This window comes from Pundamilia nyererei, unplaced genomic scaffold (genome assembly GCF_000239375.1).
Source record: "Pundamilia nyererei isolate P.nyererei 1_Seehausen unplaced genomic scaffold, PunNye1.0 scaffold00122, whole genome shotgun sequence".
In the NCBI taxonomy this organism is placed as follows: Eukaryota; Metazoa; Chordata; class Actinopteri; order Cichliformes; family Cichlidae; genus Pundamilia; species Pundamilia nyererei.
Genome location: NW_005187523.1, coordinates 1,424,470 through 1,451,471, shown reverse-complemented (window position 1 = coordinate 1,451,471; position 27,002 = coordinate 1,424,470). Strand labels below are relative to the sequence as shown.

Here is a 27,002-nt window from a genome sequence, read left to right as displayed (position 1 = left end):
AGATGGCCCCGCCCCTCCCTGAGCCTGGTTCTGCCGGAGGTTTCTTCCTGTTAAAAGGGAGTTTTTCCTTCCCACTGTCACCAAAGTGCTTGCTCATAGGGGTCACATGATTGTTGGGTTTTTCTCTGTATGTATGAAGCGCCTTCAGGCGACTTTTGTTGTGATTTGGCGCTATATAAATAAAATTGAATTGAATATGTTTTTTTCTATGGAGGTGATACACACATCCAGATGACACAAATCAACTAGTTTAACTACAGGCATCCATAACTTGCTACTTTTAAATTCTGAGAACTCTGAGTTTATTGCACTTTGGCCTAAAAATCTTCTATTTCTTCATTTCCATTTAATACTTGTACAGCTGCTGTTATTGTATATTTATATTTGTATTTCTTCATACATTCTTATATATTTCTATACTGTGTATTGTGTTGTACAGTTATTTTATTTTCAACTTTAACTTATATATTTTATCTTCTTTCCCAGTTAAATTTACCCTTCATTCTAATTTGTGTTGTACAGTTATTTCAGTTTTATATTTTATTTTATTCCATCCTAGTTAAATTTACCCTTTTTAATTTTCATATTTATTTCCCATCTTATTCATAGCCTTTTCTTTCTTTCTTTAGGTCACGAGCAGTTGTGTAAGCATTTCACTCCATATCGTACTGTGTATGACTGTGTGTGTGACAAATAAAATTAGAATTTTTAAACATGATCTCTAATGAGTCTCTCTCTTGCAAGCAGGTAAAGCACTGCATGTGTTATATAACTATCTGTGAAACTGAAAAAAACCACTACTCCTCCAAAGGAGAAATTCATTAGTTACAACAGGATAACAAGATTAGAATTTCAGCTGTTACAAAGAGTATTTGTAGCAACATTTTTGACTGACATGAGATAAATACTTTATTTATCCAATAAGCAATACACATGCAAAACAAAATAAGCAACAGCCAGTGTAACCTCTACTAAAACTTTGCTCAAGATTAGCAAGCAACTGAGTCTAAAAGTGGTGACTTCCTGGCATGAAATATATTTTATTTTATAATATTATTATATTTAAAAATTATACATGTCACACACACACACATCTTAGACTTCGGTGTTTTATTGAGGAACAATAAATATCAGTAGAGAGCAGTCAGTCCCAACGCTGGCATGAAGTGTGACTACTAGGGTGGATGGTCATCTTCCACACGTCGTTTCTGGTGCTGCCAGAAAAATAGTCCGTACATAAAGACGTCCAGGAAGCGGTGGAGGAATCCATGTCTGTGCTTTGGAGCTGTCAATAGTCCCACAGGTTAATCAGCAGGGGCACATGAAGGAGAAATAGTGGCTACTTTAAAGGTGCTTAGGACGCATCGACTTACTCCACAGGTTTGTCCACCATAAAACACCAGTGCTGCTGTCAGCCAGTCAAAGTCAATATAAATTAAAAAGACAGGAAGGCAGGATGTGTTGCCCATCACATACTCCATTCTGGAAACAGCAGAAATGCAACTGTGTCCACATTTTGTCGTAACAAAGCAGATAAACTCCCCTGCTATTTGTAATCCATTAGAGTGCCACATGAATACAGCTTAAATGACAGCGTGCGTTGACAATATGTACACCAGAAAGTATCCATTTAGCAAGAGGCAACACAAAACTGCTAATGCTGCAAAAGTTCAAAGATAGGACATCTGCCCAAGATACACATTTCCAAACATTTTACTCTCTGCTGCCAAACATATTTACATTTTGAGCGCATTTAGAGGAGGTGAAACACAAATATGGCGCGTCCCTTCATGACACATTTATGGACCACAGAAAACAAGGTTAACGATTCTAATTGTGAAATTCATCCATTTATGCCAAGTCTGCAGTTTACATAAAAACCCCTTTATACAATTAAAGAACATTTAGCTTAGCATAGGCTAGTTTGCTTTATTACAAAAAATAAAATCTAGATTTTAAACGGTGTATAAACAGCCAGTGCTACTGCGGCTGTTGCACAGGGACTAAAAACGTAACCTGTGACTGGCTTGAAGTGGGACTTTACGGGAATCATGACACACACACAAGCATGAAAGTTGTTAAGACCATAAACCTGCTACTTCCCGCTTCCTATGCTAATTGGTGAGAAATGGGTGCTATTACATTCAGTCTTGTTTATAGAAACGTCATTTTGTGAAGTAAACGTTCTAAAGTTTCAGCTTATTCCTGATGTTTGATATGAATGCAGTAAAAAGCTGAACTGTGTATACTGATTATTGTTTTTGAAAGAACCGTTTTGTGGAAAAGTTTAATAACTGCCAGGACTTTAATTCATTAATGTTATACTTGAATTCATTTCTGTCGTATATTGTTAATGTGTCAGGTATCTCCATAGTGTAGGAGTTTGGCCCACACACGCTGGTTTCAAGGAAAAGGCATAAATCAGCTGAAATTCATTTTTCATTCTTAGATGAGCCTGTATGTTACAGTTTAGCTGTTATTTAGTTGTTGAAACTGGCAAACTGGCAAGAAATCCTACATGAATTTGTGTGTAGGCAGATGGTGTAATTGAGTTTGTAAGGCACACAGCCTTAAAACCTGATCTTACATGCGCACATCTGTGAAGTGAGACATAGATGTATAATGTAGGTAGGAATGTTAGCCACAGGTTAAACTCTTAACACTGGGTCTGTCATTGTGTCAGTGATCCCTCAGTCTCTTCATGGCATCGTACTCTTTCCGTGCACAAAAGCATTGTTGCTCACGCTAACAACAGTTAGGTTGATGCTACTATAACCAACAGTTACAGGTAAGATAATGCATCTACTCGTACCAACTGAAGGGGGCTATGCTACACACAGCTGTTACATGTCTGCTGCTACAGCTATGTCTCTATGCTGTCATTTCAGCATGCACTCAATTTTTTGTTTTTCTTCCAAGCAGCCATATTTCAGTACACTAAGAGAATCAATAAGGCAGAAAGATGCTGTGATTCATATCAGCAACGACAATCCTGCAGCCTAGAAAAGACCTTAAAGCAAAAACAATATAGAAAGTATTTTCATGCTCAATCATCAAGGTAAGGAAATCCAAAAAGTGGATTCTGTTCATCTGGACGCTTCGTCCCTCATCCAAGTGACTTCTTCAGTCGTACGCTTGGCCACCGCTACGTCCAGATGAACAGTTTTTGGGAATATAAAAAGTAGTTCCCTCAAACGTGACAGTGAATTTTTTTTTGCTTTGCAAAAGTCTTTTTGGAACAGATTTTTGACTTGCAGCTTGAGTTTAATGTGAGCAGGAAGCCAAACAGTCATTTTCCAAGTGTACTGAAATAACAAAGGATACATGGAAGGCAGGAAGTGCTTCTAAAAGCTGATATGTCTGCAGAAACCTGTGCACTGTGATGAACAGCATTAGTTCATCAAGTAAAAAACTACAGATCCTTGGTCTGACCTTTTGTTTAAATAGTCTTTGAAATTCACAGGAAGAGTGGAAATACTGCATCCAAGCTCATGGGTCACCCACAAATTTTAACGTCTCCCATGAAGAATCAAGCAACATGAGAACATGTGGAACTTATTGCTTTGGTTTCCAAATTGTCCTTTCAATTTAATGTCCTCCAAACCTTATCATCCATCTAATCACAAGGCCAAGGAGCTAACAGTTAGACGGACAGAGTGAACTGAAGAGGAGGACAGAAAATTAACCAGTCCTGTGGAGCTAAAGGTTGATGCCTTTGACCAGCGAGGCTTCCAGTGTGATGGAGAAGTCGTGCAGAGCCTCAAGGACGCTAATAAGGGTATTGAGAGTGGAAGGGTCTCTGAGCATTGCTGTGTCCTCATACATCTGCAGGATCACTGGACATTCCACGAGCAGGGGGAGCCACTGGGGCAGCAGGCGGTCTCTGTGGGGCCAACAGTGATCAGATCAGAATTATTAAAACTTCACAGTTTATCACATTTTAAATTTCAATTTTTAATTCAATTTAGTTTTAAAAAAAATGTTAGTTTCAGTTTGGTTTGATTATTTTTATTCATTATTGTAGCATTATGTCACAAGATAAAGCGCCTCGAGGTGACTGTTGCTATATAAACACAACTGAACTGAATTAGCTTCAGTTTGAGTTGCTACACAAAGCCTCCCATTGCTGAGGTGACAATCCTGACCACACTGACAGAGACTCAACCCAAGGACATCTCCTAATTATTGTTTAGTTTGTGTTAGGTTTTGTAGTGTTGATTGTCATTTATGCTTAGAAATATTTAACCATATATGCTTAGAGGTGTATAATCATTTGTAGATTGAACGAATGTCTCATCCTAGGAGGTCTGTAACAACTCTGTGTAGCATGAAGAGGGGGGTGCGTTCACTCCTCTACAGAGTGTTCTGGCATAGATCACACACCTCCTAGGAGAGGTCGTATCTTCTCTTGCTGAGATATGGTTTAGCAAACACACGTATATTTCTTTAAGTATAAGAGCCTTTTGTTCAGATGGAGCCCTAGACTCCTGGCACCAGCCTTTGGGGAGTCTTCACAGGGTCACATCTTGACCTCACACATACACAGTATTCTTTGTTCACATGTAAACCTATGTAAGATGTTATATGTTAATGACCCTATGCATATTCATGTACCCACAATAAAAGGAGTGCTATGGGGAGCCTGGCTGAGAGTCTGACGGAGGTCAAGTGGTGGAACGACACTTGGCTCCAGGCAGGCCTCCCTCATGCATGAGTAACATGAAGACCTTTGCCTACTCGTGTCTTGCTTGCTGTGTAGTTATATTGTCCTCAACGTTCCAGCGAATAGGTTCAAGCTACAAACCTATCAGTTTGGTTTTAGTTGAACGCACAGTTCAACTAAAACCAAACTGATAGGGGCCAGTTTGGTTTTTAATTCAATATGTATTGGAAACCACCAATACATATTGGTGGTTTCCAATACATATGCACAACCAAATCATATTGTGCATATGATTTGGTTGTGCATATGTATTGTTTAGTTTGGTTTTAGTTGAACGCACAATATGATTTGGTTTAGTCTTATTCAAGAGTCCAGTTTAATTTTAATTTCAGTGAACAATGTTTTTCTGCATACCGACAGCAGTGTTAGCTTTAGTTTTATTAACTGTAATAATGAGACAGACAATTTAATATGTGTAGTGTATAGTAAATGTGTGTGCTTATGCTATGAACAATATGATAAGTAAACAGTCTGTGTCAGTTAAACGTAGTAAGAGTTAAATCGACTTAAATGTTAATCAGTGGTGAGACTGCAGATTTTCAACAGGACTAAAAAGATAAGCAATGTGGATTACTGGGTCTGGTATTGAGATGAAGCATGACAGGTGGAATATCCGGAGGCTCAACACAGGGCCGGCAATGAAGACAGAGACTTGGGAAAGAGGCCAGAAGAAGACAAGTTGAAGCCCCTCTGGAGAACAAATGAAACCCTCAGGAGTCTTGAGAGCAGGCTGTCCATAAGAAGACAGAACAGGAGCCCAGCAATGAAGACGGTGGACTACCAGAGATGACTTGGCCAGCGATGGTGAGGCAAGACAGGGAAGCAGCAGCTACGGCAGAGCCCATCTGGTGGCCCAACGGGAGGCCAGCAATGCTTGGGAGGAGGCCGAAGACAAGGAGAAAGGCCGGGAGACTAACGGCTGAGGGAAAGCCGAGCTGGTAGCTGAATTTAAAACAACTGATGGTGAAGCACAACAATCTGCTAGTTTTGAAAGTAGCAGCCATCTGGCTCAGACAACATGGGACCCTCTGCTCATGTTCAGCCTGTGCAGGACCCACTGAAGGCTCTGGTGACTGGGAATGTGCAGAATCCACTGAAGGTTCCTTCTAGGATCTATGCCCAATGAAGAGGATCGGCTCCCTGGCTCAAAGTACTATATCATCTCAAAGGAGCACTTTGCGCTTAGACTGTGGGATTACTTTTAGTTCCTAGGGTATTAAAAGTAGAATGGGAGGCAGAACCCTCAGCTTTCAGTTTGGATTCAGGAGAAAAGCAGGTTTTCTACTTAGATTAAGCTTAAAACTTTCCTTTCTCATGAAGGTTGTAGTTGGGGCTGTATCAGGTGACCCTTCTTTAACTATGCTGCACTAGGCCTAGGCTCCTAGGGGCTTCTTCCCATGATACATTGTGCCTTCCTTCTTCACTCACCATGTATTTATACACCACTTTGCATTTAATTATCATTAACTTCTGCCACAGTGAAGAGAAACAAAGAAAAAAGAAAACAAGCCAAATGTCACCTGTGGCCTGTGACTCAGTGTTTGTGAGCTTTAGTTATATTCTTTAATTATTGTAATTCGTGGGTTTTGGTTCTGCTGTGTTATATTTTTAGTCCTATGGTTGTGGTTTTTGTCATTAGGCTGTCTCATGTTCCTCGTCTTGTCACACTCGTCCTCGTGTTCCCTCTGTCTTCCCGGTCAGCCACGTCTCTCTGTCTCAGTGTCAAGTCCACATCTTTGTTATACCTGTTTTATTTTGGCGGTCCCTCGTCTCATGTCAATGTATCTAGTTTTGCTTCCTTTGTCTCGTTCTGGCTAGTTAATCCCAGCTGTGTTTCCCTCCCGTTTCCCACTCTGATCACTCTGGTGTGTATTTAAGCCCTGTGTTTTCTTTGCTTTGTGTCGTGGCGTACCCTCACCATGCTGGTGGTTTCCTGTCTGTGTTCATGACTAAATCTTAGTTCATGTTTCTTAGTATTTAGTTCTTGAGTCCAGTTTAATTTCTAGTTTTCAGGTTTGAGTTATTTTGTTTGAATGAAAGCTGCTATTAGAGTTTCACTCTTGACGTCTGAGAGTCCTGCATTTGCTGCCAGCCACACAGCACTCGCCTCGACAGTGAGCATTTATTTTGTCCTGTCTCCCCTGCCCTAGAGGAAATCCAAGACAAATGAAAACTTCTGACCACAATCGTGACATGTTTTTAATATGTCAAATTTCTGATCGAATAATCACATATCAAAAGATGCTATCAGAGCCCACACCTGCGCAGGAACAGCTTCCATCACAGCTCACAACATAATTTACATGAACTCGTTGTCTCCACACTGACCTGGCTCCGAGGCAGACTAACAACTGGAACTTTCCGTCCTTGCCGATGTTTCTGGAGGTGGAGTTGATCGCATTGAAGTAATGACAGAGTGACTGACAGGTCATCTTCATGGCCTCAGTGGTCTCCTGAAGGTCTCCCACCTGGTCAGCTGACTCCATGTAGGCAACAGCCTTCTCTGTAGGGTTTTAGAGGAGCATCACACACCATATCAGCTTACTTAAAGCTCTCTACTGTTGTGTAACAGCTCAACAAACTGAGAACACTAGGCTGAAGGCTATGTTACAAATTCATTTGAAAGCCCAGATTACACAAAAAGAATTGTAAATGTTGTATAATCCTCTACAAACATGTATAAAAACCATGACACATGACACATTTTTTCTTTAATCCAGTAAAACCAGTACACATTGTAACACAGTTTAGCCCTTGATTTTCTGCCATGGGCCAAACTGAACAGTTTTCCTCATCAGCAGCAGAGCGTGCCGTCTCTTCACACTCACCCACAAAGTCCCACACAAACACAGTCTTCTGGAAGAGCCTGGCAGATTTGAAGCCGTGATGGAAGAACTGTTCCAGAGCCGCGACCAAGCTATTCTCGCCGCACAGCAGAACAGTCAGACTGCCTCTCTGTGCAACACACATCAACACGTCAATGCACAAAAGCAAATGTTGATACAATGTAAGAAGTTTGACATTTGGCAAGTGACGCTGTTACTTTGTCTGTTACTTAGTACACACATGTAACGAAGCTTGCATGTGTGGGCAGGTAACTTGGCAACACTTTTTGCTAATTACACTATTCCCATGAACGTTGGAGTACCTCTGAAATTCGATTCAACAATGTGCTGTGACAGACTGTCACTGAAGAGAAATGACTACAACTTGAAAGATCATCACTCTTTCAGACTTTCTATGGTCAAAGCACAACTTTACTTATGGACACATAATGAATGCACTCCCTGATGGAAACAGGAAAACAGAACCCACACTACTCAGAATTCACAGACAGCATAGCAGTAGTTAAGCTATAAGGCACGCACTCATTAGAAAAGGATTTCAGAGTGCTGAAAGTCACTGACCTCTTTCTCTGGTTTGTGGAAGTGTTTGATGATGTTGTTCACTGCCTCCCCAATCCCCTCTTGGATTTGTGCTGAGTTCAGCTCTAGAATGGGGAAAAGATCTGCATCAGTACAGACTGCTACAGACCTCTGAACCCTGACAGCCTGAGGTAGCAACAGCTAATGTCTGTAGCTACCATCCTTCCTGGAAACGCTGCATTTTTGAGCTGCAATGGAAGTCTGAGCTTTAAACCACATTTTAAGAATTACCCATATAATTGAGTTCCTGGCAGCTTAATAAAGAGATTATCATTATTATTATAGAAGTTGATATGCCTTAAAGTTTCCAAAAAACTACTGCAGAAAGGGTTTTTAAAAAAGCATTTAATGGAAGCCTGGCAGTCTTATTTTGATGATATTATGAGATTCATTGCACATAAAAGCTCTAAAATAATGAAAACATCGATAGAGCCTGAAAGTGTTTAGTGAGGTAGTGGATGACTGAGTAATTGCACACAGACCATCTTTTGTTCCTACTGTGGATAAAATCTATTTAAAATCCTGCACTTCAAATATCAGAAAGTGCGGCAAAACCTGTCAGGAAATGAAAACATTTCATTCTCAGTATTAGAGATTTCCTGTTGTGTGAGAACGCTGACAGTTACTGACTGGTATCTCGTCCGGTGAGCGATGTGATGCTGATGCGTCTGCCCTGGGAAGGTGAACGCTGTAGCGGGGGTGTACGGCAGGCCCTTGCAGAATCATCCTCTCCGCTGGGCAACACTAATTCCCCGATTAGGACCCTTTCCAGGCTGCCGTCATCCACACCCTTACCGAGCCATCGACCGCAGGGGAACCTGATGGACAACAAGGTGCTGAGGTTACACATCGACGCTCTACATCTGTTGGCATCTTTCTATTTGTTCTTCTGATTTTCAGGGGAGATATTTTATATTTGACTTGCTATCAACAAACACGCAGAATGGTTCCTACTAACTAGCACTTGGTGTGCATCAGAGGGTGATGTACTAAATGTGGTTCAGACTAGGGATGGGTATCGTTTAGGTTTTATCCGATACCGGTGCCAAATCGGTACTTTTGAAACGGTGCCGGAGCTCAAACGGTGCTCAAACCGGTGCTTAAAGAATGGAGAACACAAAATGGGTCCAAAAACCTCTCATGTTCAGCTGTTTTTTGTAAAAAGATAACAATGTTAGCCTTTTCTGCAGCTATGGGGCATATATGGTATCACTCCTGGCTGGAAGCAGTGCTTAAACAATGGAAAAAACACAAACTTTGTCCAAAAACCTCTTGTACCTTTTTAAGGTAATGTTCTTTCTGTCTGTTATGAACCAAATAGGGCCAGGCAATGACATGAGTGAGGTTTCCCACTTTTTCTTTGGTCATTTTAGCCTTTTTGTCCAGGGTGAAGGGAGTATCTGCCATCAAACAAGAAGACAGCCGCATGTAGCTATGATGATGTTTGCTAGTTCACCTTACATGCATTAATGTAATAACGTGGTTAGCCTACTCAACGTAAATTACACTCGAACAACATTAAGCGACTCACGCAGAGAAGAACGGCTGCTGCTGCTATCAAATACGGCGCATTTCTGGGCTTTTAAAAAACCGCTATGCGTCGCCAGGTGTTTCATCAGATTCGAGGTGTTACCTCCTTTGACAGTATCACAGTATCAGCTTAAAGCACTTGTTGCTGCTGAGTTTGCATCTTTTGCTGTGAAGTACAGCCAGACTTTGACCGCTTCGCCTTGGACATTTTTAATCTGTAGCTCTGCTCTAACAGAACGTACGTACCTGGCCCCGCCTACTATCCTCGGAAACGTAAAATGATTGGCTAGAATCTAAAGTGTATCACAGCTCAGGAAAAAAAAGCACCGAAATAAAGCACCGAAATGTGCGCTGCTTTTCGGTCTGGTTACTACCGTTTATGTCAGAACCGGTGCCATGATGGCACCGGATACCCATCCCTAGTTCAGACACACAGGCGGGCGAAATCTACGCGTTTTCCATCCGTATATCGGTTTGTTCTTTCTCCACACGTCTCCGCTCTGATCTTCTCTCTTTGTGTCTTGTTTCTTTTCTTGTCTGCTTTTTGACGTTATGAGAAACAAACAATTTAATATTTTCTCTGATTGGGTTATACAAACAAAATTGACCTCCAATATTGTCAGTGAGCCACACGTTCCAGTTAATTTAACAAATGTCTCTATAATATAATATAATGCTGAATGAATATGCCTTTTTTAACTCACTAACAACAAAAAACACTTTATTAATTTTCATTTTAAATTCATCAAAACTGCCGAGAAACAGCAAACTATTAAATGCCCAGAGTGTGACACGCGTGCGCCAGCAGTTACACTCATGACAGGACGGTTATCGGCTGCTAGCTGCACTCTTATTGGTCGTAATGTTGTCTGAGGTCTACAACAATCTAATTTGGCTGCACAGAAAAGCACGTGAGGGACGTTTACTAAATGAGTAACAACAACAGAACAAAGACAGGTCCTCTACTCGCCTGTAGGTGTGTCCTGTGATCTCGTTCCGCACCATCACACAGTCCACCAACCATTTAGCCAGGAGGCCGGCATTATCGTGACCCAGCTGCACCGTGGTGAGCTTCCCCAGGTTCTGACACTGAACACAGAGAGCAACTAGTTAATCAATACAATATCAGATCCTACTCTCTTTCATTACTGTGCATGATATACTTGTCTGTCTCTGGTTAATTCAGTTATTTGGGCACAAACGTTTTACTTTTTATTTATTTTTTACATTTCCTTCAGCATATTTTCCTAATAGCTCCAGCAAAGACACACAGAGCACAACTTCAGTCAGCACTCATGTACGCAGGGTAAAGGAGCAACTTTGAGCAAGTCAAACACAGAAAAGAAAAGCAAGCATTTCAAAGGGATACGCTTGATGGTGGGAGATGGAGCTGTAGAGCAAGGGCTTTGCCTAACCTTGAATATGGCAGAGATGTGCGTGTGAGGCCTGAAAGCAGACTGAGGGAGATGGAAACATACGTTAAGACACAAAGAATGGACAATAAAACATCACTCATGCATGCAAACTAGGCTTGGCTCACAGAAATCCTACTTGCATGATTTGACACTGTAAAACAAAATTGATTTATTGGAGTGCACTGCATAGAAGTGCAACTAGAGGGCAGTCTTCACATGACCTACATCACTTCATAATCGATCTTGCTTGATGGAAAGTTTCTTGAGGTAAAAGGAGAATTGTTTAGGGCTTAGGAAGTAGACTGCTGTGAATGTGATGGTTCCCTTTTAGAACTAAAACAGCAGCTTTAAATGCTTCTTAGTCAGGATGGGCGATAAACTCGCGCAGGCGACTTTTTGTGAATTCATACGTTTTGTTTGCAGCGAATATTTTACTTTCTTTTCTTGTTTGTTTCAGAGTTATTATAGCTACTTTTTGGATTATTCATTTATTTAAGATGCACCAAATCGCACAAAAGACTTAACGTTACATCAAAGATTTATTTTTATGTTAGCTGGAGGAGACATTTTTATTTTTAACTTACTTTGTGTTTCATTTTGTATTTGTTGTTTGGTCGGGTGTGTAAGACGGATAAACACTGTTAATGGGGAACAGAAGCCAGTTTCTTTGTTGCCCTCCCTCCATTGTGGGTTTTTAAAATGTAAATAATGTAATAAAGTTTTGGTTTTTTTTAACATAGGCTGCTGCTTTTCTTTCTTTCTGTTATGAGTTTGAGGAAATGAATGGCTGAATTTGGGCGCACTCTGAGGAGGCTGCATGTGCCTGCAGCTGGAAGGCAGTGCCGTTAAAACAGTGTTATTATTTTTCCCATTGGCTCCTTCTACTGGGTTCAACCAAAATTATTAGCAAACTTGCTCATGGGCAAATACATGAATGGCTCTTGTAAAAATGATCGGCGAAAGGCTCGGCCTATCGTCGATGCATTCATCCACTCGCCCAACCTTAGTTCTTAAAACTGCAAAACTCGTGCAACATGGACACAGAGCAGGAGAAATTCTCCAGAAGTTATGGGAACTAACTCTCCAGTCCAATATTGCCTATTCAAGAAATGCTGAAGCCAAGGCAAGAAGCATTTTACATATCACTTCATGTTTTGGAGCCTTGTCCCGAGACTTCTGGGATGAACTATTCTCTTTACAGCACCTTTAAGAAACACTGGTTTTTGATTACTGTGGCTTTAAATAAGCTTCAGTGCAGCATGTGATGTTTGACAAACAGTGACAAGGAGTGAAACATAGAAAACACAAACTCAATGCCTGCACACAACATCAGAGTGGCTGACAGCATGGTCAACTTGTGGGAGGTCAAAGGTCACAGTACTCACATCAAAGGTCATTTCTAATACGTTCTTGGGGATCTGCATGATGCCCGAGTCTCCCAGTTCCCCTGAGACGCACACCCAGGGGTTGGATGTGGTCATAGCGTTGCTCAGCTTCTTGATGGGGATGATGACGACTCTGTATGGGATCACTGCAAAAAAAGACAAAAAAAGCCTCACAATTTCACAGTCAGCTATTGATCCGTAGCTCTATGAATAAAGTAACTGACATTTTTACTGTAAGGCTTCAGTAGGTGGTGCAGGAGGGCTGAAGGGCTTTCCAGGAGTTTGATGTCATGCCATTATAAACAACACGACCTCATTATAAACAACAACACGACCTCTTTTCATAGAAATGCTGCTGACACACAATTTCAGTTCCATATACGTTTATATGTGTGCGTGTATATATACAGTTCATAAAAATACACATTGATATGTGACATATTTAACAGCATAATTTGCTGTTTCCAATCACCTAAAGCTTCTCGTCTTAAAACGTTTCTTTTGTTCAAGAAAAGCATTGCTGTGGGTGGCCAGAGGTCAGAGGTTATGTGTAGCTGATGGAAAACTCACTGATGGTGGTGAAGACACTGGTGAAGCAGAAGTAGTCAACAGCATTGAGAGAGAGCAAATGGAAGAGGAACTGCTCCTTCTCCTCCTCACAGCGCAGGAAGGCGTAACGTTTGTACAGCTTCCTGTGGCGGTCAGTCAAGTCAGGTTCAGATACAGCGAAGTACATCACATCTCTCCTCATCAACATCCATGTCAAAAGTCTTTTTAGTTTGACAGTTTTTGCACCCTTAATAACTAAACAACAAAATAAAACGTTATCTTTCTAGACTAACAATTAGAGAGCCCGACCATGAAACTAGCAATGAACTGAAACCCTTCTGTTTTGTTTGAAGGGGCAAAATGGAGGCGTGCAGGGAAGCTTACAGTTATACTTCACTCAGAAATGGATGTGTGGAAGTCAAGTGGGAATGTCATTCGGCCAGATGGACCTTTTACCTTCTGTAAATGAATACAGCAGAAAAATACTCCCAGTGCTGCACTGGTGTGGCTCAGGGTGCTCACTGCTGCCCCCTGTGGCATGATCAAGCCACACAAAAAAGAGCCACTTTCTCCCACATCGTATAAAACGGAGGGTTTTCTACAACTTTGTGTCATGTGTTTTAACTGTATGCAAACCCTAACTGTGAAAACGACTGCAAAATGTTTGTTTAATAGTGCACGACATGTAAATATGAAGGTGGGATTCAGTCACCAAAATGCTTACTTGGTTAAGGCTTGTCGCGACAGCAACTGTTTGAGATGCTGAGAGAGCAGCTTCTTTTCCAGGGACAGGCGAATCCAGGCTCTGGCTCGGCCAACGTCCGTCTTGATCTCTGACATACTCTGGATATGCCTGGGACAGACGGAGAGGAAGAATAACGCCGTGGTTTTAAGATGAAGGAAAAGTTATTTACTTTAACTTCAGTTACAGATTTTATACATTTTCACAGATGCACCAACACGGACATACAAACTACGTGTTTACAGTACGTGCAGCGAGTATACTGTATATAATATGATGTTTAATACTAACAGGAACACCTAAACAGTGTTACTCTAGTCTACCTGTTGTAGAAGAGGCTTGGACAGTGCAAAGGATTTATGACAACAAGATCATACCTCATATCCTGAATGAGAGACACACGCAGAGAAGGCATCGCTATGGAACTATCAGACTTCCTCCTCTCAAGAAGGCGAGGCGCTACAAGGAGAGATGGATTTTTTGTTGATGCTTTAACATGTGACTGAGGCTTTCGACTGCGTGTGTGTACGTGTATGTTACCTGGTGAGTCAGCCTGCTGCGCCAGCATCTCCTCCCGGGCCTGATAGTGCAGCAGGTGAGACCACAGAGCAGACTTCCCCTGAAACATCACGATCAGCATGAGAGAGCCGAGGACAGAAATGACACACATAACAGCAGTTATTGCACCGATGGATGAGGCATCACATTATACACACACACAGAGGGAGGAACCTCAACATCTATAGCGTGTTGAAGAAACCTAACATTTGTGCAGCACTGTATATATCTTTATTTCAGTGTGTGTGCTGACCTGTTTGACCTGCAGCCCGTGGCTCCAGATTCTCTCTAGCAGGTCACACAGACTGGCGATCAGAGTGTTCTCCTCTAATCCAGTGATGCTGGCCTCGCCATGACCCAGCTCCACCGCCTCGCGGCCCATCTTCTCCACCAGCATACGCTTGGTCTACACACCCACATACAATTAGAGGAATCACTGTGATATATTATGAACATGTGACTTTGAGATACTTAAAATCCAAGGCATATGACACATCCATGTAACCTACCCTCCAGTTATATTAAAAACCACTGCATTCTGTGGATGGACGTGCCTCTTCATCATTTCTTATGATGGCTAAATGGCCAAACTGGAGTAGAAGAGCCTTGCTTTGTATTGTGGAGAATTTGTGTCATAGTTGAGGAACTTTTATGTGTATGGGTTAGAGATGGCACGATACCACTTTTTTATGTCCGATACCGATATTGATATACCGATAAATTTGGATATCGGCCGATACGAATCCGATATAGTGTGTTTTTTAATCAATAAAAAAAAACACATTATAAATAGGGAACCACCCCCCACCCTCCACCTCATGATGCTTAATCGATGTAATCAACTTTAATTCCATGCAGTGTGAAAAAAAATGCACAGAAATCAATTAGTTTTCCACAATAATTAAATAGATTCAACATCTTTCTTCTACAGAACTGCAGACTGCACGATGGTACCCACCCAAAGGAAAAAGTACTATAGCTTACTAGGGTATATTAGACTTAACAGTTACTATATACAGTAATGGACTTCTATACATTTTACAAAAGATTAAAACTTTGGGTGTCAGGTAATTATTTATTAAAAGCTACATTAAAAGCTGTTCATGCCCTATCGGCCCCCCTGGCTAAACTTTGCTAGATCTGCGCCTGCACAGTTACAGCCGTCAGCTGTAGAAAAAGATCCTGGAGTAGAAAGTATTAAATAAATTCTAACAACAGCTGATCAAGCTTAAACGTGCTGCTGTTGTTCAGCAGCTGGTTTCCTCTTTCTGGCGCCAAGTGGGCGATAAACAAACAAGAGAGACGGACTCGCGACAGAAAAGCCGATCAGCTGATCATTGATTGAAGTGGCAGCAGGAGAGAGAAGAGGCAGTCGCTCCATATATCGGTTGTTAAGCTTAATGCTGGAATGCTTTACAAACATTCAGAGATGAACTTACACACTTGCTTTACTTCTCTCTGGGATCACTTTCTCGGAGATGAAATGCTCGTTTGGTAGCGAGGCTCCAAATGCTCAACCAGGCCGCCGACAGGTTTCACAGGCCACAGCCGCTCTATCACGTGACCACACTGCTCCGACGTGCTACGGTTATGAGCCGAGTTACGCCATGTTGCAAGTTTTGTGAGGTGCTTTTTTGATATTTAATGGATCGATTACATTTTTTATTTCCCTCCGATATCCGATCCAGTAATTTAGGTCAGTATCGGACCGATACCGATACGTAATATCGGATCGGCCCATCTCTAGTATGGATTTGGAGGTACTCTATGCGACACACTGCAGTTCATCGTTGAAAATTACGGGAGTCATTTTGATAGAACGTAATAATGTGGTAATTTCACAGTTATTACCACTCATTCACCATGGTAGTTTATAAACAGGAAACAGAGCTGCAAAATGCAAAACTGCCCGTTTCTATTTAATAACATATTAATAAGCAGGTAAAAACCCTTGGAAACAAACTTAAAGAATAGTAATGACTACCAGGAAACGCCTGTGGCAGTTTATGTGTAATACGCAGCAATTTAATACTATGGTCATGATAGCTGATTAAAACAAGCATCAGAAAATCTGTAATGAACTGGAAACACTTATGCAAAATGTCAATAATTAAGTTTAAAAGAGTAACCCTTTAACTGAGAAGTATAAACTGTATATATATTTACAGTTTTCAGTAATAACTTCTGTAAATGAAGGACAGCGAATGAGTGCATGCAAGAATCAAGAATCATGGGTCATTTCTAAGTGCAGAAGCATTGCTGGGGTTCTGTTTCACCTTCATGCGACACTCCTTGAGCAACCCTTCCACAAACTTCCAGTTGGTCTGGGCGATCACGGCAGGCGACAGGTCGGAGAGTTTAGGCTGTCGCAGATTCTTCCCGAGGCTGCGGGCCTCCTGCATGTACTTCTGAAGTGCAGACGAAGATATTTAGTGAGATTTAAATAACAGGCACTGAAAGTGTCATTCTTTTGTATGAATGTTTGCAGTTAACACGTATTAGAGGTTGAGGTAAGCATCCTCACTCCTGGCACAATCTCACAAATACGTGCCTTCCTTATACACTGTTAATAACCTGTTCTAGTGGTTCTGTGACTGTTAATGGTAATTTTGTTCATGTGAGACACTTCGAGGAACTTAAGTGAGTTAAGTTAAAGGGTGTGACACAGGAGGCGAGTAAAAATCGGAGGAATCCTTAAAGAAAGGCTGTGTTGGCAGGAAGTATCACTCAGTCTGGAGCATGGCATACCAAATTCAAAATGTTTCCTATAATGAGCTCTGAGTGCTTCGCAGAAATGAGAAATCCATGCTCTTACTGTTCTCACAAACAGAAGATTTCCCACTGCTGCTGTTTCACATTTAAAGTGTTCAAAGCAGAACATGACATGGAAATAGTTGGAAATACTGTCAATGATGTATTTGATGTCCTTTTTTTTTTTTTTTCAAATTAAAGGTTCAGTGTCTAAAACCACTAGATGTCAGGAGATTGCAGTTAAATTAATTCTGTTTTTTTTTTACCATCCCAGTTTAAGAGGAAAATTCTAGCTATGGTGTCTGCTGTAGGACAAACAACTCAGGCTGCTGTAGTGAACGTAGGGTGTCACTCTGCTGTTCCCCTCAGCTGTCAATACGCCTGCATATGTATTTACTCTGAAGGAGGCTGTACAACTTTGTGGAAGAGTCGGACATGTGTTGATGAGTCAGTGCAGCTCAAGTCTGTCTGAGGCAGGTTTTTGAAGATATCATAAATGTTTCTGTTGGTAAGAGCTGCTGTTTTTGCCATTGTTAGCTGCTGTTAGATGGCATCAGTGAAACTGATGGGACTTTTTATGACACTGAGGCCTAACATTGGTGTACTGGTGTAATGGCTATAACTGTCTGGATATGGGATGGTCACATCTTCATCTACTCACAGTGACAAATTGCAACAATATGAAGAAAAAACAAGCTTGTTTATGCACGTTTTTGTGTTATTGCCCGGACTTCAGTCAGGAGACGAGGCTTCAGGTAAGACAGAAGAGGATGACATACATACATACATAGTAGATGCATACATACACATACATGAAACGATAACACGCATTTAGGTGAATCTCGACCGCTGTGTTCAAGACGGGAGGGCAACATGGTGGTTTCCATAACTCGTGCCAGGTCCAATATATTTCTGATGGATTCACTCACAAGTTTATGAGAATGTAAATTTTTTGAAACACACAATTACATATGAGTGCAACTTTTTTCCTCCTAAAAGGACCTAAAAATTTACTTGCGGTACCTTAAAAGTGAATCTCTGGATTTTTGACTGCTGCACATTCAAAACAAAGAATTGGAAGATATGCCTTTGCTAACTGTGCAGCTCACCGAGCCTAAACACCCCTCAGATATGCAAAAAGATGTTCTTTTTCTTGTTTTATTCTTGCTTTCCTTTAGAATTTTATATTTTTTACTATTCAGCAAGGAATTGTGCCTTAGAGAATGTGGGAACCTCGGAAAAGTAGGTGGAAGTGAGGGTGGAGGCTATGAGAGGGAATCCAAAACACAAGCATCTCCTGCACATACCAGGCAGGAAGCAGAAGCAGATTTTTTAGGTGGTTTGACAGGAGGAGGGGATGCATTGTCCCACTCCCAAAATGCCATGGAATTCTGTAGGACCAGGCAGCCCTCCACCTGCTCGAGGAGGAAGAGCGGTACAACCCGACCCCAGACGGACCGGAACAGGACACACAGCCAGATAGAAGACGGCAGAGCCAAAAGAATGGAACATAAGAAGACAGTGAAGGTAGCATAAACAGAACATAAACCAAACAAAGAAAGCTCAAACAGAAGGAAACATAAATGTAGTTACACAACAGAACAAAACAATAAGCAGAAAATAAAGATGAGAGAGTTAGAGAACAGTGGAGACCAGGGAGCAGTCAGAAGGATGGTTTTTCACCTCTTTCAGGTCATTATCAAGGGTTAGATGTTCCGTTTGTTGTCTGTGGCGATCTTTTCTGCGCTGAGCTGTTGCTGCCTTGTGACACCACCTGCAGAACAAACACGCTGTGAATATACTGCGTAGCCTTTAACTATCTGTGCTCCTGTGAGTCAAACTGAAGGGAGAAGAAAGTACATCAGTTGTATAAAGGTACTTTAAGATTTAAGGTAAACTTTGCCTTTAACAGTAAAGCAGTTAATTCACAACAGCTTTTTATTTTTTACTTCGTCTTTGATTTGAACTGCATTTTAACATTGATGAGATTATTACGAACAGCTTAAAACAATCCTATTAAACTATTCTTTAAAGATTTTTCAGCGGTGCAAACAGATTTGTCAACATTTTTGCAGTTTTGCTTGTTATGTATCACTGATTATGGAATGCCACACGAATAAAATGGAGAAAAGGAAATAGGATCTGAGCGCATCTAGCTGGGCTTTCAGTTGTATGTGTGTAACCTGATCTAACCAATCTCTGTTGAACCTACATTCAAACTGTACTGGAGTATTCTGACAAAGACAGCCTGAAGCTTCTGCTGTCGTCTGTGAAATCTGTCCACAGTGGAGGCTGACTCACTTGTTATTGCTCGGTCCTGTGTTGAGCACTTCGGTCTGCAGTTTGGGGAAGAACCCCTGCTCGTACTTCCCCTGACCGATCTTCATGTCCAGCAGGTGTGGGTGGATGGCCGTGTGGTCAATCTTCATCAGCCGCTGCTCAATGGCCTGAGCTAAACAAAAGACGGTACAGATTCAGACAACGCTGTAAGGACGTGAAACCATCATGGCATTTGGAGAATTCCAGTAGGTGTCACATTACCGAAGGTTTTCAGATTTAAACGCTGCAGGCATGCATATGGGTTTATGTGTTTACTGATTCCACCATCTAGATCGCATCTTATCTGAACACACACACACACACGCACGCACGCACGCACGCACGCACGCACGCACGCACGCACGCACGCACACAACACTGGAAAAAAACTGCAATTAAGATGTAAGACATTGAGTGACATGTCGCCGTCCTTCACAGATAAGTTTTGCTGCAAAGAGTGACTCAGCTTCCTGTTTGTTCTATTCTGTGTCACTTCTAGGCTGCACTTCAAAACAGGCTGTTTATATATTAAATCACAGCATGATGTATGACGTTGTGGTTCATTCTCTATAGAGACCTGGTCTGACTGACTCTTACTTGTTGATCCTTCTAAAGATTAAACATCATCAACAGCAGCGACTGCAAACACACTCCATCTTCATCTGTCATGTGGTTATACTGTGTTTGTCTCTGACTGAAGTCCTCAGAGAGCAGGTGGCGTGTTCTCTGAGTGGAGGCACTGGAGGGAGGCAGGCAGAGGAAAGGCCTGTCCATTGTCTGCATAATTAAGTATGCAGACCATTGCAAATGAAGTCACCCTTGGCAACTGCAGTTCACATGGACTGGCCTATTAGTGCATGGAAGTGGGAATCACTGAACACACTGAGCCACGGCAGCTCACTCGTACAAACAGCGTTATCTTGAGCCGACATGTGAAGAGTCATAAGCCACTGTTGTCGATCTCAGCAATGATCATGAGAACTGGCAGGAAACCAGAAGAACACCAACATTGGGCTCCCTGCTTTTTTTCTAATTCTTGTGTCATGTCCTGCATTTGTAGCATGCTACCAAGGCACCAGCCCACACTTCATCCATGGTATTATTTCTAGAAGCAACAACTGGTCTGATAGAGACTACTCCTTATTGTCTTCTAAATGTTGCGAAATTCCAGACAAGGCCAGGTTATTATTCTTTGCAGTTGTTAATAATGAGTTTATATGTTTTAAATGGTCATAAAGGGGGAGAAACTTTGCCTCAAGACAGTTTTTTAGACAGGTGCCTGATAGGATTCAAAAAGCTACTACGGACAAAGGCAGAGGTAATGCACTTTAAAACTGTCTGACAACGACGAATAGACAACAGATTAATGGGTAACTTAGCAAAGAACCAATTTTAATTTGTGTCTTTAGGACTTTGATACCATTACGCTTTGCAAAAACTCATAATTTATTTTTCATTTCTATAGTTGAATCACAGTTTGACAGGCATTACATCGTCTTTTGCAGCATCAAAAAGATCCCAAAGAGCTGTTAGTTGTGTTTTTAAAAAAACTAGAGAGGGGGACAAAAGGACTAAAAATAATCTGCAGCAGATGAATAGCATCTCAAAATATATATCCTAAAGAAACTGGAAGAAATCCAGCAAAGACCTGCCCTTCAGAATGGCTGCTTAACAAATATTCTTCCACTGAGACAGTGCATGGATTAACTGAAGTATGGAAACTAGAGATGGCACGATACCACTTTTCTATGTCCGATACCAATATCATCAATTTGGATATCTGCCGATACCGATATGAATCCGATATAGTGTTTTTAATCAATAAAACTGTTTTTTTTTATATCTTGCTGCATTTTGTATAAGTTCATACTCAAGTTAAAACAAACACTAAAGCTACTCTGTTATACCTGTATGCAAAACACACACTGCACCCAAAATATTTCATAGTTCAGCAACACTGATCAATCTAATAAACTCAAACCTACACCATCCTCCCTATTCTGGTATTTTAAAGAGTACTTAGCATAAATATTAAGCAACCTAACTAATAGGGTTCCAACTCCCAGCAAAAATAAAAAAATAAATAAAAAATAGGGAACCACCCACCCTCCACCTCATGATGCTTAATCGACGTAATCAACTTTAATTTGATGCAGTGTGAAAAAAAATGCACAGAAATCAATTATTTTCCAAGAATAATTAAATAGATTCAACATCTTTCTTCTGCAGAAGGTACCTTCCCAAAGGAAAAAGTACTATAGCTTACTAGGATATATTTTACATCAGATTAAAACTTTGGGTGTAAGATTCAGATAATTATTTATTAAAAGCTCGACATTTTAAATGAGAATAAGAAAGAAAAGTATGACTTTGTGCCCCCTTTTCCCTGTTCATGCCCTCTCGGCCCCCCTGGCTAAACTTTGCTAGATCCGCCCCTGCACAGTTACAGCCGTCAGCTGCGTAGAAAAAGATCCTGGAGTAGAAAGTAATATTAAATACATTCTAACAACAGCTGATCAAGCTTAAACGTGCTGCTGTTGTTCAGCCGCTGGTTTCCTCTTTCTGGTGAGAAGTGGGCGATAAACAAACGAGAGAGACGGACTCACGACAGAAAAGCCGATCAGCTGATCATTGATCAGTTTCATGATTAAAGTAGCAGCAGGAGAGGGAGGGGGAGGCAGTCGCTCCATATATCGGTTGTTAAGATTAACGTGGGAATGCTTTACAAACAGAGATGTCCTTACACACTTGCTTTACTTCTGTCTGAGATAACTTCCTCGGAGATGAAATGCTCAACCAGACCACCGACAGGTCTCACACGCCACAGCCGCTCTATCCCGTGATGCATACTGCTCCGACGTGCTACGGTTATGAGCAGAGTTAAGCCATGTCACAAGTTTTGTGAGGTGCTTTCGTGATATTTAATGGATCGGATTAGTTTTTTTATTTCTCTCCGATATCCGATCCAGTAATTTAGGTCAGTATCGGACCGATACCGATACGTAATATCGGATCGGTCCATTTCTAATGGAAACAGGAAGAAAATGTTGCGCTTTGCCAAACTATGCTGTGGTTGCGGTTCTGTCATGGTGCAGGGCTGCATTTCAGCCAGTGTGAAGATGATCTTATCTAAACAAATGGAATTATGAAAGTGACAAAGTACAGTCAAATTTTTATCCACCACACAATCTGGACAGTGTTTAACCCTTTAAGACCTGCCATAGAACCAAGTCTGCCAGAGCTTATATTCTATTTTTACATGCTGTGGAGCCATTTTTGGGAGCATTTCAAGTTGCTATACATCAATACAACCATTATAGCCCAAATTTTAATAATATGTCTGCATTAAGTGCATAGATATTACATAAATTGCAAAAGTGCAATAAACTACAAAAAATTTTAAATTCATTTTTGTTTTTTAACATATATTTCTACTTAGAGAAATTTAAGAGGCTTATCCCTCAAAACTGTAAATACAAAAATAGTTTCTCACCACAGGAAATTTATTTTAAGTGTCTTCATAGTTTTATTTTTGAAATACACCAATTTTTATATACTGCAGGAAAAACGAAAATAAATATTATACTGCAAATTTGCAAAAAAAACCAAAACAGCATGTGCATCAAAATAAACTATTTCCAGCAGTGCAATATGAGTCCTCAGCATCCCAGAAACGACACAGAAAGTCATAAAGTCAAACATAACTTTTAAAAACACCAGTATAGGCTCATGAGGCCCTGATGGTAAAAAACTACATTTCCGCAAAATGCTACTGGGATTTAAAAATAGTTGCGCAAAACGGAGCGTGCTGCTCCGACCGGCTTTAAAGGGTTAACAGACAACAACTTCATCTTTCAGCATGACAACAATCACAGACCTCAGCATTACTGAAGCAGTATGGGATTATGTTGACAGAGAAGTAACAACAGGCACACAACATCCAAAGAAGAGCTGTAGCATGTCCTTCAAGGAGTCTGGATGACTATTCCTGAAGAATATTGAAAGAAATTCCAAAACAAGCTGTGATGAAGAATAAAGATTGGCTTTCAAACTTGATAAGAGCTGTACAAACATCTTCCATCTATGTTTGTACATGGTTTACATGGTAACTGCAACTTTGCATCAATCACTGAGCTAATTCCCATTTCATAAGCAAAATATAAAGACATGTATCAACATTTTTGCATAATCTCTGAGCAAACATTACTTACATATAACAACTCTTCCACTGAAAGCAGGCACTGAAAAGACTTATTTCACTTCAGTGAGAAAGTTAATTAGCCTGGAATATTTTCATTTTCACAACACATGCTTCTCAAACCAACAATCTGAACCATGTTCACACAGAAATAAATCTCTCACACACGTCCCCATCTGAGCTTACCAGACTCTTTGAGGATGGAGCACCTCTGGTAGCAGGACGACCGGAGACTGGGAGCACGGATATTATAGAGGCGTGCCTTGTCAATACGAGTGTCAAAGACATGGAGCATAGGCTCCTTCTCCTCCCACTGAGACATGATCTTGTTGTCGATGAAGGTGGCAAACATCTGTGTCTCGATGAAGTGAGACAGAAAGGGAAGGTAGGGCTCTGGCTGGTCTGACAGGAATGAAGCCTGTTCACAAGAGCATATGTATTTTCAGTACTGTGCAGTTCAATGTCATTTATATAGCATCTTTAGTAACTTTAGATTTTAAGGTAAAGACAGCACAATATTATAGAAAAACCTCAACTATAAAACAATCCCCTACGGCAAGCACAGGGAGAAAGAGCCCACTGTCAGACAACAATTTGTTTGTAATAAACAAAGCTAGCCTTAAACCACAAATGCCAGGAAAATGTAAATATAGAATTTTAACAGAAAGGAAAACAACACAATGAAATAAATAAGTCTAATCAGCACTAAACATTGACTGAAAATATGCAGACTGATTCTCCAGTTTAAAATACTGTCCATTCTTACATAAAATACTTTAATAGGAAACAGTAACAGGAACTAACAGGTTTCACAAACAAACAGAACAAAGAAAAGAGAGTCCAAAGAGACTACGCTATCATTTCTTCCAATTATGGATGATCTCCAGCTAATTCATGATAAATCCTCTGGCTTTTCTTATGATCCACTGTCCTTCCCTTAGATATGCCCTTCTTTCCATTTGTTCTTTTGCTTTTTAAATCACTACCAAGTGAGATGAACTACAACTTATTTTGAAACTGTTTCCTCCTGTTTATGTCATTTTAGGGAGGTAAGCTGCTGTTTTTCAGTTATTTCTTGGTTATATTGTGCTTTGTTTGTTATTTTGGCCTCATGTTCTTTTGATATCATTTTGTACTTCTGTCTAATAATAACTAAAACATCTTGGGACTTGGAAAAAAAGGATGCCTTTTTATTTTGAGTCCCATGATTCACTAACAAAGGCAAAATGCCTCTTTTACAAATACCATGAAAACGTTGAGTACAACACTTGTTTTCCAATAAGGTACGACCTTTTTACAAACATATTTCCGACTGAGGCACAACGGGAAAGAAAACCTTGATCACCTTGTCAAAGTTGTGCATCTGCTCCCTGTTGGTGAGCCAGGACTCCAGATCAGGAGCGCTCTGGATAACAAACGATTCATAGTCTGCAAACATGGTAGTGAAGCGGCTGGCGAACACCTCCCTCAGCTGAACGTTCAGTTTGGCGTTCCTTAGCTCCTCTTCTTCACCTCCTGTTTGGTTCCCTCCGTCGGTGGGCTGACCTTTGACTCCAGCTCTCAGGGCTTCCACACGTGCCACAGTCACCCCAGTGCGTTTAGTCAGTGCCTGCAGTCTCTCCAGCGTAGCATTTCCCTGCAGCAGCTCCAGCACCACTAACTCCTCTCCTGCCAGATTGCCATTACGTCCATCGTCCTCTAGCTGTCGAAGGGTGGCGGATTTGCGTTCCCTTCCTGGGGTGGACGAGGTGCTGCCAGGACTGGAGCGGGTCCGGGGCGGGGCGCCAGTGTTGGCAGAGAAGCCAAAGCTTAATAACACCTCAGTGAGCTCCTGGATGAATTCGGTCTTGTTTGGGAACTGAGGGAAGTCCTCTGGAAGCTCGATGGAGTGGTTGTCAATATCCACAAAACACAGGTTGGCCTGTGAGAGGAAAACACGTTTTTATTAGGCTCTGAAATAAACTCTAATGGTGCAAGTTTCAGTTCTGTGATGTGCATTTCTGTTGGCACAACAAGTGAATTCAAATGTGTTCACCGCAGACATTGGATCGATGTGTCTTCTGTGCACTGCAGACAGGAGAAACAGCTGGTGGAGGCAGGATTAGTAAAGACAGATCGTTTTTAGGAGGTGGAGGTATGATGGGGGTTGGGATATGGAGTGTCGAGAATATAGGCCAATGGAATAACAGCATATATTCAGACACCAATCCAAATGTGATAGGATGGAATTTGCATCACGCCTCATGGGGGATTAAAGCAAAACCTCTAGAAACACTAAACATGTAGAAATGAGCTTCTACATATGACAGAATACAGACTGCTAAAGGACCTCTCAATTTAAAACGTTTGACAAGGACTATAAAAATGTTGCCAAACAGACCGACGTACACCACAGCTGGGGGAATTTCTTAGTTGTTAATTGATTGAATGTCCAAGTGCAATTCCTGTTTGCTGACTTCTAAATGTAGTAAATCTCACTGAGCAAAGTAAAAGAAGGTTTGGGTGAGAATATTGAATGAGTGTAAAAACAGACATCGAAATCAGGTGAGATGTACGTGGAGTTCTGTGAGATAGCAGTAAGGCACGTGAGCCCATGAGACTGTAAGCATACAGACACAACCAAAAAACAACTTGTTGAATTAAGTTTACAGAAACGTTCGTTTGGCTCTGGCCTCTCATAGCTATACTTGCAGGCAGAGAAAGGCACAGTGTAACAGAGCCAAACATCTCTCATGCTCACGTTTTTAATAAACTGGGTTAGAAAAAGACAAACTCTGGCTACACTTTCCTCCCTCTCATCATCTACTCTTTGTGTGGCTTTTCATTTCTAGGTCACATCCACTTCAAAGGCAAACACAGGGACAAACTGTTCATGCAGGGGCTCCTGTGAGGGGATAAGGAGGAGGTGAGGAGAGTTAGAAGGGAGCTGTGGGTGATGCACAGAGGCATCCTGCACTGAATTGGATAATTAACACCCATATGTAAAGTCCCAGATTAACGACCCAGGGTGATGATGGGGGTGTGAGCAAAGCCAGAGGCCTGAAAGAATCGATTTTCTGCTTTGTTAGAGCCTTATCGTGCCCTAACACATAAACACACACACACAGTAACTGTAACCCACCCAGCACTGGACTATACAATGGTTAAAATCCAGGACACATTCACCTCCTCACTGTCTGACTGAGGCTGAAAAGTGACAAAGCAATAAAAGACTACTCCTGTCTGGCTCTGCCTTGAGGTGAATTTAACGATATCAAGGAAACTGACTGTTTTTCATTTAATTATTTCATATCAGTTTATTTATATGTCTATAGCACTTCGCTCTCGCTCTGCAGGCCTACTTGTTGTTCCTAGAGTATTTAAAAGTAGAATGGGAGGCAGAGCCTTCAGTTTTCAGGCCCCTCTTC

General features: G+C 41.2%; 1 protein-coding gene across 8 annotated transcripts in view; it reads right to left on the bottom strand.

The window, feature by feature from the left end:
* Positions 1-3,221: 3,221 nt before the first annotated feature.
* The window catches only part of LOC102198357 (DENN domain-containing protein 5B-like), a 70,452-nt gene continuing 46,671 nt past the window's right edge, over positions 3,222-27,002 (bottom strand). For 2 of the 8 annotated variants that reach the window (XM_005742645.2, XM_005742648.2), the window contains 19 exons: positions 24,941-25,516; positions 23,782-24,013; positions 19,380-19,530; positions 18,762-18,852; positions 18,386-18,493; positions 16,604-16,735; positions 14,581-14,733; positions 14,310-14,388; positions 14,147-14,228; positions 13,752-13,880; positions 13,049-13,170; positions 12,479-12,624; positions 11,094-11,135; positions 10,649-10,767; positions 8,779-8,966; positions 8,131-8,213; positions 7,552-7,678; positions 7,052-7,226; positions 3,222-3,883 (listed from right to left, as the gene is read on the bottom strand). In XM_005742645.2, the coding sequence (XP_005742702.1) occupies positions 3,700-3,883; positions 7,052-7,226; positions 7,552-7,678; positions 8,131-8,213; positions 8,779-8,966; positions 10,649-10,767; positions 11,094-11,135; positions 12,479-12,624; positions 13,049-13,170; positions 13,752-13,880; positions 14,147-14,228; positions 14,310-14,388; positions 14,581-14,733; positions 16,604-16,735; positions 18,386-18,493; positions 18,762-18,852; positions 19,380-19,530; positions 23,782-24,013; positions 24,941-25,516 (2,919 nt within the window). In that variant the 3' untranslated portion in view covers positions 3,222-3,699. The remainder of the gene's footprint in view (positions 3,884-7,051; positions 7,227-7,551; positions 7,679-8,130; positions 8,214-8,778; positions 8,967-10,648; positions 10,768-11,093; positions 11,136-12,478; positions 12,625-13,048; positions 13,171-13,751; positions 13,881-14,146; positions 14,229-14,309; positions 14,389-14,580; positions 14,734-16,603; positions 16,736-18,385; positions 18,494-18,761; positions 18,853-19,379; positions 19,531-23,781; positions 24,014-24,940; positions 25,517-27,002) is intronic. The other 6 variants (XM_005742651.2, XM_005742652.2, XM_005742646.2 and 3 more) reach the window with 5 other exon arrangements.